The sequence below is a fragment of the Eschrichtius robustus genome, chromosome 2, assembly GCF_028021215.1.
Source record: "Eschrichtius robustus isolate mEscRob2 chromosome 2, mEscRob2.pri, whole genome shotgun sequence".
NCBI classification, from domain to species: Eukaryota; Metazoa; Chordata; class Mammalia; order Artiodactyla; family Eschrichtiidae; genus Eschrichtius; species Eschrichtius robustus.
Genome location: NC_090825.1, coordinates 41,678,697 through 41,701,287, shown reverse-complemented (window position 1 = coordinate 41,701,287; position 22,591 = coordinate 41,678,697). Strand labels below are relative to the sequence as shown.

Genomic DNA, 22,591 nt, shown 5'->3' with positions numbered 1-22,591 from the left:
CAATGCTACCCTCAGGTTATGACACTGCCTTGTAGCTCCTCTCCACCCTGCTCTCTCCTTTGTAATTAATCTCTTTATAAATAAATTATTCTAATTTGAATTATTCAAATTTAACAGTGCCATCTGCTTCCTGTTGGGGCCAGTAGTGAAAAGGAATGGTTAAATTATAATACTGTTTATCTGTGTTGCAATAGTGCATAGCCATTACAAATCAGTTCATGTTTGCTAGCAAAAGAAAGTAATGCACTATTTTTTTTAAATCACTTAAGAAGTAAAGCAGGGGAAGGGATAAACTGGGAGATTGGGATTGACATATACACACTACTGTATATAAAATATATAACTAATAAGGACCTACTGTATAGCATGGGGAACTCTACTCAATACTCTGTAATGGCCTATATGGGGAAAAAAGTCTAAAAAAGAGTGGATATATGTATATGTATAACTGATTCACTTTGCTGTACAGCAGAAACTAACACAACATTGTAAATCAACTATACTCCAACAAAAATTTTTTAAAAAATAAGAGAAGAAGAAGAAGAAGTCAATCAATCAGGGTTCTGGCAAAAACAAACAAACAAACAAAACCAGCCAGAATTCCATCTCCTGTGTTGATGAAAACAATCAATAAAAAAATCTATAATAGGAATAGAAAAGAGTTTTATTTGAGCCAAACTGAGGACTATAGCCTGGAAGACAGCTTCTCAGATAACCACTCCAGAGAACTGCTCCAGAGAAGCACGGATTTCAACACAGTTTTATATCTTGTCAGAACCTAGAACATCAAATAAGTCAGGAATCCATTCCTTCAAGGTTTCAGAAAAACAGATACATAGCGAGTCAGTATGGGCTTGGCACCTGGGAAGGGAGTTTTATCATCAAAGGAGTTCCAGCACTGGCAGGCCAGGAAGGGAGGCATTTGATCTTTATGTTTAACATGGACATTCTTTACTTCTAGTCAATGTGCCTTTTTCTTTAATACTTAAAGCGGATGTACAATGTACACTTGATAGGCTACAAACAGGCTGTTTTAGTTAGCAGTTAAAATTCAGGTAAACTGATGTATTAGCCAGAATGACTTCACCATACCTCAATATGTGAAAATTTCTTTTATCTCCTGAAAAGGACTTTAATGAAGGAATCACTTATGGGAGAGCAGGCAAAGTAAAGGGAATCAGTAGAAGTTCGTGAAGCACCAGGAACAAGAAAAGGCAGAGAACACCACCACCCCAAGTGCTGAAGGGGCAAAAGGATTACAATGCCGGCGTCCAAGTCCTGGAGGAGAGGCTGTCTCTCCAGAGCTCCTGTCCTGGGGGGATGCAGGTCCTGCCAGAGCCTCCGTCTGCAGCAGGCTGGCAATGGGGAAAGAAATGCCCTGACTTTTCTCCCCTCCTGCCCACCGACCACCTCTCTCCAGCCCCTCACTGCAGTCAGTGCCTCCCATTGGCTGAACCCAGTTGGCCCATAGGGGTCAGCCTGCTTGGGCTCAGACTGGGGCTAAGAAGGGCAGAGGATGGGTCTGGGTTAGTGGGAGGTGTGGAGGGCAACAGACAAGAACCAGTATGATCAGGATATCAAACTCCTTGCAAAGACCCATATATATGCTGTCTACAAGAGACCCACTTCAGACCTAGGGCCACATACAGACTGAGAGTGAGGGGATGGAAAAAGATATTGCATGCAAATGGAAATCAAAAGAAAGCTGGAGTAACAATTCTCATATCAGACAAAATAGACTTTAAAATAAAGACTATTACAAGAGACAAAGAAGGACACTACATAATGATCAAGGGATCAATCCAAGAAGAAGATATAACAGTGTAAATATTTATGCACCCAACATAGGAGTACCACAATACATAAGGCAAATGCTAACAGCCATAAAAGGGGAAATCAAGAGTAACACAATCATAGTAGAGGACTTTAACACCCCACTTTCACCAATGGACAGATCATCCAAAATGAAAATAAATAAGGAAACACAAGCTTTAAATGATACATTAAACAAGATGGGCTTAATTGATATTTATAGGACATTCCATCCAAAAACTAAAGAACACACTTTCTTCTCAAGTGCTCATGGAACATTCTCCAGGACAGATCTTATCTTGGGTCACAAATCAAGCCTTAGTAAATTTAAGAAAATTGAAATCGTATCAAGTATCTTTTCTGACCACAACGCTATAAGACTAGATATCAATTCCAAGAAAAAATCTGTAAAAAGTACAAACACATGGAGGCTAAACAGTGCACTACTAAATAACCAAAAGATCACTGAAGAAATCAAAAAATACCTAGAAACAAATGACAATGAAAACATGACAACCCAAAACCTATGGGATGCAGCAAAAGCAGTTCTGAGAGGGAAGTTTATAGCAATACAATCCTACCTCAAGAAACAAGAAACATCTCAAATAAACAACCTAACCTTACACCTAAGCAATTAGAGAAAGAAGAACCAAAAAAACCCCAAAGTTAGCAGAAGGAAAGAAATAATAAAGATCAGATCAGAAATAAATGAAAAAGAAATGAAGGAGACAATAGCAAAGATCAATAAAACTAAAAGCTGGTTCTTTGAGAAGATAAACAAAATTGATAAACCATTAGCCAGACTCATCAAGATAAAAAGGGAGAAGACTCAAATCAATAGAACTAGAAATGAAAAGAAGTAACAACTGACTTTGCAGAAATACAAAGGATCATGAGAGATTACTACAAGCAACTATATGCCAATAAAATGGGCAACCTGGAAGAAAGGGACAAATTCTTAGAAAAGCACAACCTTCCGAGACAGAACCAGGAAGAAACAGAAAATATAAACAGACCAATCACAAGCACTGAAATTGAAACTGTGATTTAAAATCTTCCAAAAGACAGATGGCTCCACAGGTGAATTCTATCAAACATTTAGAGAAGAGCTAACACCTATCCTTCTCAAACTCTTCCAAAATATAGCAGAGGGAGGAACACTCTCAAACTCATTCTACGAGGCCACCATCACCCTGATACCAAAACCAGACAAAGATGTCACAAAAAAAGAAAACTACAGTCCAATATCACTGATGAACATAAATGCAAAAAACCTCAACAAAATACCAGCAAACAAAATCCAACAGCACATTAAAAGGATCATACACCATGATCAAGTGGGGTTTATTCCAGGAATGCAAGGATTCTTCAATATATGCAAATCAATCAATGTGATAAACCATACTAACAAACTGAAAGAGAAAAACCATATGATAATCTCAATAGATGCAGAAAAAGCTTTCGACAAAATTCAACACCCATTTATGATAAAAACCCTCCAGAAAGTGGGCATAGAAGGAACTTACCTCAAAAAAAAGGCCATATATGACAAACCCACAGCCAACATCGTTCTCAATGGTGAAAAACTGAAACCATTTCCTCTATGATCAGGAACAAGACAAGGTTGCCCACTCTCACCACTATTATTCAACATAGTTTTGGAAGTGTTAGCCACAGCAAGCAGAGAAGAAAAAGAAATAAAAGGAATACAAATCATAAAAGAAGAAGTAAAACTGTCACTGTTTGCAGATGACATGATACTATACACAGAGAATCCTAAAGATGCTACCAGGACACTACTAGAGCTAATCAATGAATTTGGTAACGTAGTAGGATACAAAATTAATGCACAGAAATCTCTTGCAATCCTATACACTAATGATGAAAAATCTGAAAGAGAAATTAAGGAAACACTCCTATGTACCATTGCAACAGAAAGAATAAAATACCTAGGAATAAACCTACCTAAGGAGACAAAAGACTTGTATGCAGAAAACTATAAGACACTGATGAAAGAAATCAAAGATGATACAAATAGATGGAGATATATACCATGTTCTTGGATTGGAAGAATCAACATTGTGAAAATGACTATGCTACACAAAGCAATCTGCAGATTCAATGTAATCCCTATCAAACTACCAATGGCATTTTTCACAGAACTAGAACAAAAAATTTCACAATTTGTATGGAAACACAAAAGACCCCAAATAGCCAAAGCAATCTTGAGAAAGAAAAACGGAGCTGGAGGAATCAGGCTCCTGGACTTCAGACTATACCTCAAAGCTACAGTAATCAAGACAGTATGGTACTGGCACAAAAACTGAAATATAGATCAACGGAACAGAATAGAAAGCCCAGAGATAAACCCATGCACATATGGTCACCTTATCTTTGATCAAGGAGGCAAGAATATACAATGGAGAAAAGACAGCCTCTTCAATAAGTGGTTCTGGGAAAACTGGACAGCTACGTGTAAAAGAATGAAATTAGAACACTCCCTAACACCATACACAAAAATAAACCCAAAATGGATTAAAGACCTAAATGTAAGGCCAGACACTATACAACTCTTAGAGGAAAACATAGGCAGAACTCTCTATGACATAAATCACAGCAAGATCCTTTTTTACCAACCTCCTGTAGAAATGGAAATAAAAACAAAAATAAACAAATGGGACCTAATGGAACTTCAAAGCTTTTGCACAGCAAAGGAAACCATAAACAAGACGAAAAGACAACCCTCAGAATGGGAGAAAATATTTGCACGTGAAGCAGCTGACAAAGGATTAATCTCCAAAATATACAAGCAGCTCATGCAGCTCAATATCAAAATAACAAACAACCCAATCCAAAAATGGGCAGAAGACCTAAATAGACATTTCTTCAAAGAAGATATACAGATTGCCAACACACACATGAAAGGATGCTCAACGTCACTAATCATTAGAGAAATGCAAATCAAAACTACAGTGAGGTATCACCTCACACCGGTCAGAATGGCCATCATCAAAAAATCTACAAACAATACATGCTGGAGAGGGTGTGGAGAAAAAGGAACCCTCTTGCACTGTTGATGGGAATGTAAATTGATACAGCCACTATGGAGAACAGTATGGGAGTTCCTTAAAAAACTAAAAATAGAACTACCATATGACCCAGCATCCCATTACTGGGCATATACCCTGAGAAAACCATAATTCAAAAAGAGTCATGTACCACAATGTTCATTGCAGCTCTATTTACAATAGCCAGGACATGGTAGCAACCTAAGTGTCCACTGACAGATGAATGGATAACGAAGATGTGGCACATATATACAATGGAATATTACTCAGCCATAAAAAGAAACGAAATTGAGTTATTTGTAGTGAGGTGGATGGAGTTAGAGTCTGTCATACAGAGTGAAGTAAGTCAGAAAGAGAAAAACAAATACCATATGCTAACACATATATATGGAATCTAAAAAAAAAAAATGGTTCTGAAGAATGTAGGAGCATGACAGGAATAAAGACACAGGCGTAGAGAATGGATTTGAGGACACGGGGAGGGGGAAGGGTAAGCTGGGACGAAGTGAGAGAGTGGCATGGACATATATACACTACCAAATGTCAAGTAGATAGCTAGTGGGAAGCAGCTGCATAGCACAGGGAGATCAGCTCGGTGCTTCGTGTCCAACTAGAGGGGTGGGATAGGGAGGGTGGGAGGGAAATGCAAGAGGGAAGAGATATGGGGATATATGTATACATATAGCTGATTCACTTTGTTATACAGCAGAAACTAATACACAATTGTAAAGCAATTTTACTCCAATAAAGATGTTAAGAAACAAAACAAAACAAAACAAAAACTCCTTGCAAATATAGTCCTAATTTTGTGAAGAGTGATACATGTATTTATGTGTAAGAGAAGATTGAATTAGGAATTAAAAGTAGCTCTCTCATGGTCGTAGAAGAATATTAATGGGGTTTTTTTTCTTTTTTTTTCACCACTTCTATCCCCAACCTACAACCACAAGCATTTATACTTTAGAGCAGTATTTAAAGTAAGGAATGGTGAAGATTAGTTGAAAATGTTATCAACCAATAAATGGTTTTTATTTTTGATAATGTTTGATCTATTTTCCAAATCAAAAAACTGGCTGTGTATTACTTTGAAATTTATCTTAGAAAAAAGAAATGCTAATTGAATGATGTGTTTATTTTAATTTTAATTTTTAAACATTTCCTCAGTGGCTCCTGGTGGTAAGAATTTCACTTTCTGAACTTTCTCAGAAGATCTCATCTAGAGTAAGATCAAGGCCACATGAGAGGGGTTTTTGTGTTTGTTTCTCAAAGCACTAGTTCATGTTCACTCTATTCTGTCCAGTAATGGGAAAGAATAATGTGGGACAAATGGTATCTCAGTTCTAATCATATTAGTAGATGCAATCCCATTAATTACCATTAACTTTGTTAGGTAGCAGAGGTGGTCTGTAATATTCACTTTGTCAAACAAAATTTGTGATTCTAGAGTTGCATGCACAAACATCACTGCATGGGCCGTAACCTCATATGAACATGAAGCTTCAAAACCCTTTCAATTTAATTAGACCGTAAACAAACATCTCTGTTTTCAAAACCACTTGCATGACTGTCCGATTTATTTTTCGGTTGTTTCATGTCTCTCGTGTTTGCATGTGAACTACGAATAAAGCGCCATAGAGGAGTTCAGCAGTATTGTCAGCAGTCAATAGCTACCCTGGTGTCTTCCACACCCGAATTCCTCTTCTATTCATAGCGCTGTCCTCAGCCTCACATGGGGTATGGGGTAAAAGCAGCTACTTCCTCAAAGAAATATTTCATATGTACAGAATGAGATAGCAAATCTTTGGAATGTCACATACCAGCTGTTGAACACAATATTCCTAACCACCAGTGTGTCAGGCGCTCCCTTGGGCCAAAGCAGCAGTAGGGGGAAATAGAAGCAGCCCCTGTGCTGTAAAAACTCAGACTCCCATGTAAGTTCGGGCCTCCGAACTTCCACTGCCTGCCAGGCTATTTAAAGCTAAGGATTATGCAGTGAGAACAGATGCAGTACATTTTGCCATCTTCCGAAATCTAAAATTTTAAGTAACATTTAAAAAGCATAGTTTAAAATTTTTTGAATTCAATAATTGTACTTTTTAAAGTGGTTTCCTAAACTCAATTTATGAGTAAGAGTTAATACATCTTAATGTTTCATAAATATCCACAGAACATACGCTGTGCTTTAGAAAACACTGCAGATAAGATCCAGTTTAGCTTAAAAAAAAAAAATAGAGGTACGTATTTGCAACTTTAAAAAATCAGATTTATATCTGAAAATTCCAACATAAGTTTAAGGCAGTAACAAATGTAGTGAATCATAAATATATTTCAGACCCAGTTTTCAAATACTATATTTTAACCTTCAGACTCTATGTTTACAAAGCTCCACTCCACTGTAATAAAATACATTGAGAATAAAAGCTTATCAAGAGAAGGGGATCACAGCTCTTTTCAGCGATATAAAGTTTTCATAAAATGGATAAGAATTTCTTAAATTAGTGTGGCTCTCTTGCCATCAATTGTTAAAAATGCAGCTTCTCTGGCATTGTTGGAGTAACGAAGAAATAATTCTGAGTCGTCTCTGCTATCAGACTATGGTCTCCTAAACTGTCAATGTTTCTCAGGTGTAAGAATAGCAACAACTTGAGCTGTAGGAACATATTTAACAACTTTCCTTTCTGAGTAAAAGTAACAAAGACAACCTCAATATACCAGGAACTATGTCTATATTTTTAATCTTCATAAAAATCATTTCAAAGGTAGGTAATACACACATTCTCGTGATACCATGGGCTGAACTAGACTCTTCCTCGTGCTGCATGAACAGGCACCGATAAGATATCACTTGGTCCCAACTGAATCCTTTACTTCCACCACCAGAATTCCATCGTGACACAGGATGGCAGACAAATCTTTGGTTTCAATGCCGTCGGGCAGTTTATACTGTCGGGTGAAGCTTCTTGAGATAAAACCGTGCTCGTCCATTCTGGTTCCATGTTGAGCCTTAATCAGCAGCCAGCCTTCGAAGGTCTGAATGATGATATCTTCGGGTTGGAACTGGACCACGTCCAGCAGGACCTGGAAGCGGGATTTGTCTCTCTGGGGCGGCATCTCTGCGGTGTCCACCGGGGCAGCCTGGGCCACCCTGGCTTTCCCCAGGTCCACGGTGGTTGGCCCGGGCAGTTCATATAAAGCGTGATCCAGCCTGCAGTCTTCCAAACCTCGAGCTTCAAACTCCTCCTCGTATCGCACTGGAGTCTCTATGAGATGCCTCAAGATGATTTTTGCCATAGTGGAGGCAAAGCCAGCATCGAACGCCTTCCGCCCCGGCTACGTTGTCCGCGTTGAACCCTCGCGGTTGCCTACTGACAAGAGGATCTGTTGGAGCCGCTCTTCGCTTATAACCCTGCGCAGACGCAACCCTTTAATTAGGCCTGAATCACAGCGCCCGCCGCACACTCCCTCTTGTGTTTTCACTCCTGCCGACAATGAACGGCTATTTTTAGAGCATGTTTCGAAGTTGCTTTTAGCACACAGACTGCTCGAGCTGCCGAGTACAAGGATTGCCCTTACATTCTCAGTTATCCTTGGCAAGTGTGTCTGCCTTGCTTACCCCCAGAGAAAAAGAGAATCAGAAACAGTGTTTGAGAAATATCCGAGGGAGTGCTCTGTCCTTGTGAACTACAGTGATCTAGCGGATCAGAACAGCCCAGAGACGTGCACTCTTCGTCTTATGATATGAGCTAAAACTGCATTAATTCTAGTCGCCAAGTGCAAAGCTGGGGGGAGGTGAATTTAGCTGTAACTGATTAGGAATTAAGATACACACGCACACACATTCAAATATCAAACATTCAACAAACCCTCAACCTTCTGTCCTATACATTTACTTTCACTTCATCCTTTAATCTTTTATACTTAAGGGACATCTGAGCCACGCCATCTGGGTTTATTACATTTGACTCATCAAAAATGAGATCCTAGGACTAAACCAGACAATGATGTCGAACCTCAGATGGGAGTTGGACAGGCATAGAATGGGGCATCTTAGCAAGGAAAATAGAGCCCCGGGGGAGAGAAAATGTTAAAGCTTTGAACTATTTGATACTAAAGCCCAGAAAACTAAGGATTAATCTAGTTGCAGCTCTGCTGTTTCATTGGCAAAAATAAATAACATATAATTTCTTAACTGTAATACCTTAACATTAAACTTACATTGAAAAAGCATGCGGCAACTCTTTATCCACTGCTATAGAAGGATTTCCAAGACGTGTTAGGTACGAAAGAAAAGTCCAGAACAGCATATTATACACTACAATTTATCTTTTTTATAAGTAGGTATTTGCTTGTACAAATAGAATCTCTCTGAAAGCTGTGTCATGGGGAATGGCAGGTACCTCCTGAGAGGGTAACAGAGTGATCAAGAGGCAGGGGCTGGGGGGAGGCTTGCTTACCACTATAGACACATTTGTGCTTTTCATTTCTGCAGTGTGTATGCAATGCGCATACACTCAAGACGGTTTTAAACATAGAAAACTTCCTCTCCACAGAGGTTAGTATTTTCTAGAATGGGTAGACTCCGGAATACCTTTCCTTAAAACGCATATCCGTTTTCTTAGAATGAAAAAAAAAAGATCTACGAAAAATTAAAAATCTGAAAACAGAAGGGAACCATTTCCTTTAGTTCTTTCCTATTACTCTAGAAATCTGTGTGGACATTTTGGTATATATTTAAGAACATGCCCTAATCACGTTCACACTCAGCTTTTTTGATCTTCATTTCGTAGGTTGGTGACCCTCAAGGGAAAAATGTACTCTTTGAGAGGTTAATGTCCTCTAGCTCATAAAATATTGAGAGCTGTTTTCCTCAGTGCCTCTCTGAGTGGTAAGTCAAAAACAGAACTCACTGCCAGTGGCAGGAAATAGATAAGGTACTAAGGATTTGGCTTTAAATTCCTAGAAAGAGTCCCAGCAAAACTGAGAAGAAGATACAGAGATCTTTCCATATACTCCCTGCCCCTACACATGCATAACCTCCCCTATCAACATCCCCGCCAGAGCGGTACCTTTGTTACAACTGGTGAATCTACATTAACACATTATAATCACCCAAAGACAATAATTTCCATCTGGCCTCACTCTTTGTGTTGCCCATTCTATGCATTTGCACAAAGGTATAATTGCATGTATCCACCAAAATAGTATCATACAGAGTAGTTTCACTGCCCTAAAAATCCTTTGTGCTCCACCTATTCATCTCCCCTCCCCCCAACCCCTGTTCTAAAAAACTGCTGTAAAAAAATGTCTATTTAAAAACCTAAAACTAAAACTCCTCTAAAAAATAAACTCTGTTAAAAACTAAATACTGGAAAGATGCTGGTAGGGTGGACAGAGAAAAACATGTCCAGTTAGTCTTATAGTTTCTTTTTTTATTTATTTTTAATTAATTAATTAATTGTTTTATATTTATTTTTGGCTGTGTTGGGTCTTCGTTTCTATGCGAGGGCTTTCTCCAGTTGCGGCAAGCGGGGGCCACTCTTCATCGCGGCGCGCGGGCCTCTCACTATTGCAGTGTCTCTTGTTGCAGAGCACAGGCTCCAGACGCGCAGGCTCAGTAGTTGTGGCTCACGGGCTTAGTTGCTCCGCGGCATGTGGGATCTTCCCAGACCAGGGCTCGAACCCGTGTCCCCTGCATCGGCAGGCAGATTCTCAACCACTGCGCCACCAGGGAAGCCCAGTCTTATAGTTTCTTGCCTCCAGGGGTCTCTAAAATGGGTGAGGAGCAGATATGAGCGGTGTTTCCATGTTGCTGTTTCTGTGTTTCTGTGTGAGTTGCTGAGGTTAAAAAGGAGTATTCACATTTCCCACGCAAACACCCGAGATTTCTACTGTTTTCCCAAAACTGCCCTTTGACCCTAATCCTACACCGGAACTGCCTTCCTCCTCATAACTACCTTGACCCTTTTGGAGAATCTCCCAGGCTTCTGATCTGGTCTCCCTACCCCCACTCTTACCCTACTGTCCATCCTCCCCATTGTAAGCAGAGCCACTGTTCCAAAGCATAGGATAGAGTATGTCACTCCCTTGCTTAAAAATCCCAACCAGAAGCTTCTCCTTGTAACCAGAATGAAATCCAAAATCCTGACCACGGCCTTCAAGAACCTATTTCTCGGCCCCTGCTGACCTCCTCCCCGCCTCTCTCCCCAGATCCTATATGATTCAGCCGCACTGGCCTCCTGTCTGTCCTCGAATACTCCAAGCTTTTTTCTTCCTTAGGCCCTTTGCACTTGGAGTCCCTTTTGCTTTGAAAGCTCCACCCTCAGAATGGCAGAAGCCATTCAGGATTCAGATCAGTTGTCATCTCTTCAGGCAGGTCTTTCCTGATCATCTAGCCAGAGTCTTCCTCCTGTCACTTCCCTATTTTATCTCCATCGCCATTATCAGCATCTAAAACTATCTTACTTCTGACTTCCCTGGTGGGCCAGAGGTTAAGACTCCGTGCTCTCACTGCAGGGGCCACGGGTTTGGTCCCTGGCCGGGGAACTGAGATCCCACATATAAGCTATGTGGTGGAACACCCCCACCCCAGAAAAAAACCAAAATCCAAACAAAGTCTTGGCGACTTCCCTGGCTATCCAGTGGTTAAGACTCTGTGCTCGCACTGCAGGGGGCTCGGGTTCCATCCATGGTCAGGGAACTAAGATCCCACATGCCCCGCAGCCAAAAAAAAACAAAAACAAAAACAAACAAAAAAACTATCTTACTTCTGGATTTAAATTCCAGCTGGGGAAGACAGACAATGGCACTTTGAGGTCAGAAACGTAGGGTTCACTGCTGTAGCCCCAGCACCTAAGACAGTGCCTGGAAAGTGTTAGGAAAAAGAAAAAATCCAACTGCTACAAATTTTGTGCTTTTCATTCAGCTGGCCCTCGATGTCACTTGGCCATCCTTCTGTGTATTTTGATCAGCTTCTCCTATTTCTCCAGAGTGAAGATGGCAAACCTCTTCCTCTCCTCAGGCCTTCCCTGTGCCCCGGGTCTCTCTCTCCCAGCTGAGCGGACTTGCCTCCACGTTCACGCCCAGACGTCTGAGCGGGGAGAAGCTGGCTGTGCTCCCACCCCCTCTGCTCGGGATTCCCTTGTCCCCTCCATCCTCCTCTGGGCTTCTGTCCAACCACTTACCCCTTTCTCGATGTTCTCTAGTCTCTCGGTGTCCACAGCCTCCTCTCCATCAGCCTAAAGTCCGGTGTGCCCCATCTTCCTAAAACAAAACAAGACCTTCTAGACCTTATGTCATCCCCTAGCTAATTATTCTATCCCCTCCCAGCCCAGCTCCTTGAATGGTAGCCTGTATTCAAGGGTCACTCTCCACGTTGCTGCAAAATAAGTCTGCCCTCAATGAGGTCAAAGTCAGCCTCTTTGCTAAATCTATACTTTAACCTTATTTTCCTTAACCTCTTCAGCATTTGACATAAGCCTCTTATCAGGAAAGATTGTGAACTATTTTTGTCTTAGTGCTGTCAGGAGGACAAGTAGAGTTTTCTCTTATCCTATTCCATGCATTCTCAATGGGGCAAAAATTTGTTCTTATGGAGGAAAAAAAAAACAAAAACCATATTATCTAAGATTTTGTTTTGAATTTTATTTATTTTTTTATACAGCAGGTTCTTATTAGTTATCTATTCTATACATATCATATTATCTAAGATTATACCAAATCTTAGCTATAGATAATGGATTATGACTCTCCAAAGGGTCCAAGTACATAACAGACATAAAGAATATCTGTGGTATTCAAATTTCATCAGGGAGAGGGAGGAAAAATCAGGTGAAAAATGTCTTGAAAGACTCCTGGGGGTGGAGGGATGGAGCAATAATAAAAAAAAAGGTGAGAGACACAGTTCTAGTCAGCTTCATGAATTGCTCATCCAGACCCCAATGGCCCAGGGGCTCATTTGGGGGATTTCAGTACCAACTAAGCTTGGGGTCTGAGAAGGTTCCCTAAAGAGAGTGGTATCTTGGTCTGGGTAAGCTGACAGAGGGGGACAAATGGAGCTTTGGAAAGGGAAGGGGGATTTGAGGGTTCCCAGCAATAGAATGGCACATTCCAGGGCCTGGAGCCAGAAAGGAACCTGTGATTGGAGGACAAAAGGACGAGGTGTAGCCACAGTGCAGACCACAGAGTAGGAAGCAGGAGAAATGAGGCTGGAGAGGTGAGCCTTGTACGTCATTTTTATTTTCAGATATCTACCAGTTGCTCTAAGAGTGACACCAGAATCCTTGTTTTAGAGTAAACACTAATCTTTCTCCTTGTAATCAAAAGGCCTATTGAAGTTTTTGGGGTTTTTTTCCAAATTAAAGTTTAAATTCTGTTCTGAAATATAGAAGCTAACTTCATGAAGACCCAGATCAGTGCCTTTTTTACTTTTCTGACTATACCCACAATAAGAAACGTACTCAGCACCACCAGTGAACACACATATACACATACTGGGTACAAAACCCTTAGCTTTACTACGTGTGATGCACTCTGATGGTCTCTGTTTAATTCCGTTTAGTTTAACAGTGAGCCTTGCAACTCACTAAATTGATTTCACAGCCCACAGTTTGGGAAACACTTAGTTAACTTTTTCCATTATTAAGTAAGGTAGTTTATCATCTTTGTGGGGTGAGTTACCCCTCTACGGGGAGACTGTGATGGTCTAGACCGGTTTTCCTTCTGCGGCTGCAGTGAGACATTGAGTAGGTAGGAAAGCAAGAGGTGTAGTGAGACCAGACAGCATGGCTTGTGTCAAGGGCTGAGAGGTTAAGGGAGATAAGGATGGAAGCACAGACTTAGCAGTGAGGGTGTCTTTGACTTAGGGAGAGTCAGAGGCAAAGTTGGGCAGAGGTTGGACTGCAGTTGGTTGGGGAGTGCATATTGCAATTTCAAGGAGCTGGGTGGGAGGGGATGGAAAAGATTCACTAGAGGCTGACATGAGGTCTGGAAGGCTTGTTTTGTTTTAATAAGATGTTTTTAAGAAAAGTGACTGTTAATTTGATGGAAAGGAGAGAACTGGTTAACAAGGGACCCCGAGGGGCCATGGTTGATCGAGTCTGAGAGCTAGATGGCCAATATCCTGCTTTAAATATTCCTTTTAAACAAAGTAATTTCCTTATGTCATCCTCAAATCATGAATAAGATTTTTGTTCAGCATTTCAGCCTGGTGTCAACTAGCCTTTGGGGGAATTAAGCAAGGGATTGTACCAGGCTTTAGGGAAATAAGTGCAAAGGGCCTCCAGTACCTGAGGAAGAAGTAACGAGACAGAAGCAGATGATAGCAGCAGTCTGGAAAGAGATAAAAGTGACAACCAAGTTAGAAGGTAGACATCTGCCTAAGGGAATCCTAAAAATATTTGAATGATTAATTTGATTGGACCTTGCTGCAATCTTGGAGGCCAGAGTCAGCTCTGGAATGTTAGCCTTACGGCCATGAAGGAGATCACATTTTAGATAGAAGCCATAAGTGCAAACACATTTTAACAGGGTTGAGAGGATGGAGGAGGTCATCTTCCCGAGACACCACTTCCATCACATCACCCTTCCTTAGGTCAGATACTAGCAGTGGTTCTAGGCTTTCTCACATGAAAACTGGTTGTACATTCTGATCTCGACTATTCTTTCTAAATCTACCTTTATGGAATTTCCTCCATCATATATTCCTAACTCTTTGGTCTGGGGGTCATATTCCCCACCAATATGACCAAAAAGGTAGATGTGGAAGCCATATTTTCTGGGGCTACACTGTATGATCCCTGTCCTCTAGACTCACTGTTCTGCTGTCCTCCAAACACTCCTGCTTCTCTCTTTTTCCCCCTCATGCTATTTCTTGTAGTCAGGATGCTATAGTAGGCTGAAGAATACCCCCCCCCCACAAAAAAAAGATGCCCGTGCCCTAAACCCTGGAATCTATAAATGTTCCCTTATATGGCAAAGACTTTACAGATGTGATTAAGGATCTTGAGATGAGATTTCCCTGGATTATCTGGATGAGCCCCAAATGTCATCACAAGAGAAAGAAGGCAGAGGGAGATTTAGCACACACAGAGGAGAAGGCGGTATGAAGACAAAGCAAAGAGAGATTTGAAGATGCTGGTCTTGAAGACTGGAGTGATGGGGCCACAAACCGAGGAATTCCAGCAACCACTCTAGACTGGAAGAGGCAAGATTCTCCTGTGGAGCCTCCAGATGGAGCTCGTCCTGTTGACTCCTTGATTTTGGACTGCTGGCCTCCAGAACTGTGAGAGAATAAGAGTCCATTGGGTCAAGTCATGCAGTTTGTGGTAACTTGTTACAAGAGTCATGAAACTAATACAGATGCCCTCATCCTACTTCTGTTGCTCAAAATCTGTCCCCTTAAGGCTCAACTCCACGCTCCTTCTGCCTGTGAGTGCCCGTATTGCTACAGTTGAAAGCAATTTCCCTCTACTTGCTGGGTATGAGGTTCACCTGGCACCTTATAAACCCCTGGATCTAATTTTATGCATTATTAAGCAAGGCATGCTGCTAGGAATCCTGGGAGATAGAGCAGGTGTTCAACAAGTGGTGAATGAGAAAAGATTTGAAAGATTCTACTAGTTCAATTGATTCATAACGTACCTGTGAAGCTTCAGGTCCACAACTCTGAACTTGTAAGTTGCTTCCTGGTGGCAGTGTTGTGGTCGGGTTCGTCTGGCACTGCTCATGGGGGACCAGGAGTGAGCCCACACTGTGTTCACTCTGCCTTCCCTGAGTCCTTCCTGGGGGGTTCACCAAGCCACCCACATTCAGGATTGGCCCTGCTTCTGCTCCCGAGTCCATTATAGCCAACGACTCATTAACAGCCTCAGCTGCTATCACAGGGATCCACATCAAAGCTGACCTATCCAGGGCCTGTAGCATAGCCAACAACCAGGAGTCTGCCTGTCCTCCTTAGTCTCCAACCAGATTTCAAATTAGAGTTGGAATCGGCCGGCTCTTGGAGTTGGCCCAATTCGTAAAGCTGAACATTGGCCAAGATTTTCTCCTCCCTTTGCTTTGTTCCCTGCCAAGTTCCACAGGCCCTCTTAAGGCCTGGATCCTGTTCTGGATCTCAGCTGGTGTCTGGGTCCAGGGGACCCATGGAGAACCCACCCTGTTCGTTCTGTAGGCATGGGTCCTAGTTCCTATGCCCTCACCTGCTAGCTAGACTCATACCAGGCTGTCTAAATTCTGGCTTAAAACAGCACATGGGATCCTCACCTACCATGGAAAGATGGTCTGTAACCATCGCTCAAGCAGCTCTGCCTTTTGACTTAGTGGTGGAGCCTGTAGTGCCGCCGGCGAGAGCAACCAGGTAGCTTCCTATTTACCCTGCCTCGCCCTTCTTTTCCTGACATGGATTTTCTGAGCACCAGTGGACCTCGCTCCTGAACTTGGTGCCAAGTCTCTGTAATTGGGCTCAACACATCTCCAACAGATCCACTGCTTCATGGTGCTTAAGAATATAAACTAAGCATGTATTCTTTGGCACATTGCTTCACCTGAGTATGTTTCAATTTCCTCATCTCTAAAATGGGCAGAATTAACAGAACATACCTGCCAGGGATGTTGGGAAGATTGGATCTGATTCTGGCCATAAAGCATTTTCACTATAAGGCATTGTGCAACGTGATCAATAAATAGAAGTGTTTCTGGTGGTCTCTCCAAATCATAAGCAGACTGGACACTTGAAGTTATTTGCTGTCTATCAAAAACTTTAATCCTTTTTCTCAGCTACTCTTTGGAATCCTCATGAAAAAGCATATAAATCTAATTTTCTAGGGCAGTACAGGTTACTGAAACCCAGATGGTATTTAAATGGAATACATTATAAAATCTTGGAAACAGAAGAATGCTTTTGACTGTCACTCAGTGTTTGGTGCAAGGTTTCTCCCTCCAAAATAGGACCAATCCAAGCAGCTATCTTAGCTCATGTTAACACTAGGAGTGGTTTCATATTTTCATGTGATAACTGCCCTCTGGTGGGAGAGATTAGAATTATACTCATAAGAGACTAATAATAACTGAAATTGTAAATGAGCAACCCTTAGTCCTCTTGCCTTTTGACTCTGTATTCCAAATAAAGGTCCTCATACACTGAGCCCATTTATTTGTCCTAACCCTTGCAGCTTTTAGATCATTTGTTTTGGGGTAGGGGGTGGGATATGGATTGGGAAATTTTTGAAGAATAAATTTTAAACCCTTGCTTTCTGATTGAAAACTACCAAGCGTAAACTATGCTAGTTCTATATAAAAGTACCTAAAGAGGCATCATAACGGTGTGATTAAAGGAACAGTTTTCTTTTAAATGAATTTATTTATTTGTTTGTTTGTTTGTTTGTTTATGGCTGCGGTGGGTCTTCGTTACTGTGCACGACGGGCTTTCTCTAGTTGCAGCGAGCGGGGGCTACTCTTCGTTTCGGTGCGCAGGCTTCTCACTGTGGTGGCTTCTCTTGTTGCAGAGCATGGGATCTAGTCTAGGTGCGCAGGCTTCAGTAGTTGTGGCACGTGGGCTCAGTAGTTGTGGCTCGCGGGCTCTAGAGCGCAGGCTCAGTAGTTGTGGTGCACGGGCTTAGTTGCTCCGCAGCACGTGGGATCTTCCTGGACCAGGGATCGAACCTGTGTCCCCTGCGTTGGCAGGCGGATTCTTAACCACTGTGCCACCAGGGAAGTCCTGAAGGAACAGTTTTTAGGGACATAAAGACCTAAATTTGAATCCTCACTCTGCCCTTTACTATCTGCTTGACACAGGGCAAGTCACAACGTCTCTGAGGCTTAATTTCTTCTTTGCCAGGAAAATGGGGAAAATACATATGTCTCTTAGGGTTGTTGTGAGGATTAGAAAAGAGATATAAGACACTTAGACTAGAACCTGGCACATAGAAAGTGTTCAGTAAATATCAGATATTATTATTTGTAATACACAATAGGATTAAAGTTCTTTGGAGAAAAAACTGACCCATTTCAACTCAGTAGTGGCTATTTTAAAAGAACAGCATGTGGCATTGCCCATGTTTCTTTAAACATTAATCAAGGCCTTGGCAAATGTGAGATGTTACTGGGTAACTATACAGGCCACTAATTCTGTGCAGGTAAGGTTCAGACCAAGCCAGACCCTGGGAGGAATGTATTAAAGCTTCCCTATCATGCCAGAGTGTCTTTATCAACTATGATCAAATGATTTTTTTCTTTTTCCACAATTTGCTTTTAAGCCCTTTGGTGGTATTAACATTACCTTTTAGTTGCTGAACTACTAAGCTTGAGAAACTCAAGTCTGCCTTTTTAACCTGAGGGAAATTCCAAGGAAATATACCTTGCTCACAACTGGTTCTTAGCAGGGGGTGGGGGAGTGGGTGAGGGTGTTATGAGTTATTTCTTCCACAACATAGTTTAACTGAGAGGTCAGATAAGGATGTCAGGTTAAAGAAAATGCAGGATTGGAGATAGTGGGGCAGAGTGTAGAGTGAAGGACCAGCAGTCAGGGGCAGAGATAGAAGCCGGGAGTCCTAACCAGCTCTGTAACCCCAGGTAGCTCATCATCACATCCATGAACCTCAGTTCTCAGCTGGAAAAGTGAAAAAAAGGACTGAACTAAATTTATAAGGTCCCTTTTGAGTTAAAAAGAAAAAAGATGGAGAAGAAAAGAAGACACACTTAGGTATGATGCTGATTCCATACAGCCTGCTGAAGCGTTCTCCAAAACATTATCATTTTCTTTTTTTGTGCACCCACTTCCCAGCCCTGGCAACTCCCTTTCTGTCCATTTCACATTCATGACCTGGCAGCTACCATGTGGTCCGATTCCCAGGCCAGGTGAGTGGACCCAGGTTGGACCCCTGACAAGAGCTGAGCCAATCGGATTTTTTAGGGGACGGGGAATTGGGATTCTGAGACATCAGGCCCTGTTGACCCTTGGGCTGAGGTGTGCATGGCGTTGAAATGGCATTTCCTGCCATGACAGGGCCAAAGCAGAGAGGGCCAGTCCTCGTGTTCGCCTCACTCTCCTTTCCCTGTGGGGAATTGCACTGAAGGGTGCTCACGCAGCCTCAGCGAGAATATTTGTCTTGGAATTAGGAATTCCCTAGAAACCAAAAAATTGCTTAGAACCAATTCCCAAGCCACTTTCTGCCCTTGTACTTTGGCAAACAACACTTGTATCATTTGGATAAAATTCTCTTTATTTCTAGAGCTAGTGTGAGCAGATTTCTGTTAGCCTTTGCAAAGCAGATACCTATTGGCAAAGGAGCTTTGAGGAATTCATTCTGGGGCTCAAGACCCCAATGAATCCATGACTTGAAGGACTAACTCCAAGAAGGGGCATTTCAGACACAATCCAAGCTATTAGAGACATATTTGGGGGCAGAAGGATCTTCTTATGGTTCCTCAAACCCATCAGCAGCTTCCTGTTCTATTTTCCTGGTCTTGATGGGAATTCTAGGGGAACATACTTGACTAGACTTTCTATTTTGCTTGCAAAACAAACAACAACTAGGATCTAAGGTGAAAGATCTTGCAGGTGAAAAAAAACCCTCAAGTTGGTATTTTTATAGCCTAGACTCAGACAGTCCTCTTTGGAGGCCCTTTTGGAGGAAGAATGAAGGCTTACCCAACTGATGCAATCTACTCACATGCTCATGTGGCCCACCCGTTCAAACCTCAGGAGAGGCCATGTTGCATGACGGTCAAGAGCATAAGCTACAGAGCCAGTTGCCTGAGTTCAAATCCTGACTCCACCTCTGACCTGGACATGTAACGTAGTATCCACCTCATTGAGTTCTTTGAACATCAAATGAGTTCATATATAGAGCATCTAGTACCAGACACTGTTCTAAGTAGTTTTACATAAAAATAAAAGGTGGCCTGTGTGCATATAAAGTGCTCAGTTTGTTGGTCACAGGAGGAACTAGAGAGACAGCTGAGAAACTGGGTGCGTGGATTGTCTGCATGTGCGGAAGCCATGCTTAGTGTTTTGGTAGTAATTCCGGTGGGAATTAATTAAAATTCATATTAGAAACTCACCACCCACAGCAATTGGTCAGTAATAGTCAAAAGGCAGAGCAAACCCCAATGGTTTCTTTACCTCTATATATGTCAGCGGGAATCCTCACAGCGGACACTATTCTGAAGATGTCTTTTTCTAAGCCCCAGAGCAAGATGCACTATCTCATGGGCAGCTCATGGGCTTCATAGCTTGAAGGAAGCAAAGTCAATAGGCTTGTCTCCTTGAGTGAAATGTTATGTCAGGACACCAGCACAGGGCAAATACTCAAGGGTTCATTTCTTTCTTTCCTTCTACAAAACATTAACTTTACTGTGTCACCACATCTCATTGCAACAATCTAGCCATCTCTTAAGCACCTCCTTGTGATAACATCATGGTAGTTACAGGATGTGCTTTTATGGAATGTATTACTTTCATTTCTCACAACGCTATGTGATACTTTTCCCAACCCCTGAAAAGTGTAGACTTCGATACTCTACTGCCTTCAAGACTGTAACCTCCAAGGAACCTATCTTTACAACTTCACTGTCTGCATCTCCTCCTTCCTACCCTTCCCCCCCACCCCCCCCCCCACACACCCAGCTTGACATTTACCCACTGAAACTTTTTCCCAGATTTCTAAAACACTGTCCCGGGTCATTGCCTTGCTTGTGTCAGTCAAGTTCCCAGCAGGAAATGTGGCATCTGCAAGCTGAGTCATTTAAGGAGAGTTCAAAAAATAGACTGCTACAGAGGTGGGCAGAATTGAGGAAAAGTATAGAGTAATGCAATGCCCCCAGGGCTACCAGAGCAGAAAGTTGTTACAACCTTTAGGAATAGTCTTAGTTTTGATTTGCAATGACAAGGAAACATTTGATTTCTTGATGGCTGTGGCAGCCACAGAAGTGTACCATTCAATTTCCCCTCCAAGACAGAGCTGGGAGATGCAAGTGTGGAGTTAGCTGACAACTTCCAGAAGTGAGAACTGTGAGACCCTTCAGCTTTTGAGCTGAGGCCGCACTTGTTCTAGGCAACCCCTCCCCCATGACTAAGCATCATGGGGGCTCTAGAGCCTGGATGTTTCTGTTAACACGGATCTCTTACAGATCGTCTTCGCTCTGGAGCCCCCATCATGTCTGCATCCTGGTCTCAGGCTCTCCCTGCCTGATCCTGTTTCCTCCCCACTTTCCTGTGGCAGGGGTCAGATCTACATCATGCTGTGAAAGCTCTCCCTGTACAATCCCCCTTCCTCTTCCTTTTCTCCTTCGCAGGAATTTCATCTCAACAAACTGCTTATGCTCCTAACTCCATCTAAATGTCTGCTTCCCAGAGGACACAATTAACTCAGTGGCCATAGTTGGCCATCCATGGGGGTTGGAGAGAAGAGGAAACCAGTCTATGTAGAGATGAGAAGGGGGGGTGGGGCGGTATTGTTAGTTTCCCTCTACCTGTTTCCACTCCTTTCCGGAGATCTGACTTCTTTTTCATCCATGACTTCCATGGGACCCTATTAATAAATTTCTTATCTTTTCTTGAGTTAACCTAGGCTTTTACTCTTTTGTCACAAGGACGAGTAATTCATAGATTTTTTACATCATCTTCAAAAAGAGGGGAGAGTCAGGGCCACAAAACCACCATCCTCATTATACCCCTTACATAGCTCTACCAATACTCACCCTCAGCCCAACCGCCATCCACAACATTAAGTCTGAAAGGGATGGAAAATCACCAAGAAAATTCCCCAAGACAACGTGGAAAAAGGGAGCCGGGGTAGGAGATCATTAACACTAATTGAGAAAATCCTCTTATTCTATGGAGGAAATGGGCATTTCTGCTAAGTTAACCAAAAAAGAAAAAAATGTAAAGGTATAACTTTGAAGCAATTAAAAATAAACTGGTTTTTTGTTTGTTTGTCTTTAAAGTGCGTCACTGGCTCTGTAAGCAGCAGAGGGAATAAACTACAGAATATATTTCCATGTTTGGTGGCCTCTAATGTTCAAATATATTTTAGCAACATATATTAATTGAATACCTACTATGTGCCAGGTCTGGAAAAAGCACTGGCTATACAAAGATAAAAGACTCATTTCTTTTTTTTTTTCTTAAACGCATTGTTTACTTTGTTTATTTATTTATTTATTTATTTTTGGCTTGTGTTGGGTCTTCATTTATGTGCGAGGGCTTACTCTAGTTGTGGCAAGCGGGGGCCACTCTTCATTGCGGTGCGCGGACCTCTCACTATCGCGGCCTCTCTTGTTGCGGAGCACAGGCTCCAGACACGCAGGCTCAGTAATTGTGGCTCACGGGCCTAGTTGCTCCGTGGCATGTGGGATCTTCCCAGACCAGGGCTCGAACTCGTGTCCCCTGCATTGGCAGGCAGATTCTCAACCACTGCACCACCAGGGAAGCCCAAGACTCATTTCTTAAAATCTCAGATAAGTGCAGGAGACAAATAATGAAAAAGTAAACTAGAGATAAACACTCAGAATAAAATTTCCTTGACTTGGGTTGTACCATTTTTTAGTAAAGAAAGGCAGTAGCCAGGGACAAGAGAAGTTTTCCAGTTACTGAAGCATTGGAGCAATAAGAAAATAAACCATTTTGCAAAGAAGAATGGGAATTCTTTGAAAATTAGGCACATTTTGAAATGATGAAGAAGAATCATATACTAAATGTAACTACTGAGATCTAT

The 22,591-nt window shown here is 41.9% G+C and overlaps 1 protein-coding gene across 1 annotated transcript; it reads right to left on the bottom strand.

The window, feature by feature from the left end:
* Positions 1-7,721: 7,721 nt before the first annotated feature.
* On the bottom strand, positions 7,722-8,171 carry HSPB3 (heat shock protein family B (small) member 3). Its single transcript, XM_068532741.1, has one exon. The coding sequence runs from the start codon at positions 8,169-8,171 to the stop codon at positions 7,722-7,724; it is 450 nt and encodes a 149-aa protein (XP_068388842.1).
* Positions 8,172-22,591: the final 14,420 nt, after the last annotated feature.

Coding starts and splice junctions, on each gene's coding strand:
- HSPB3 (XM_068532741.1), bottom strand. CDS start 8,171: ATGGCAAAAATCATCTTGAGGCATCTCATAGAGACTCCAGTGCGATAC.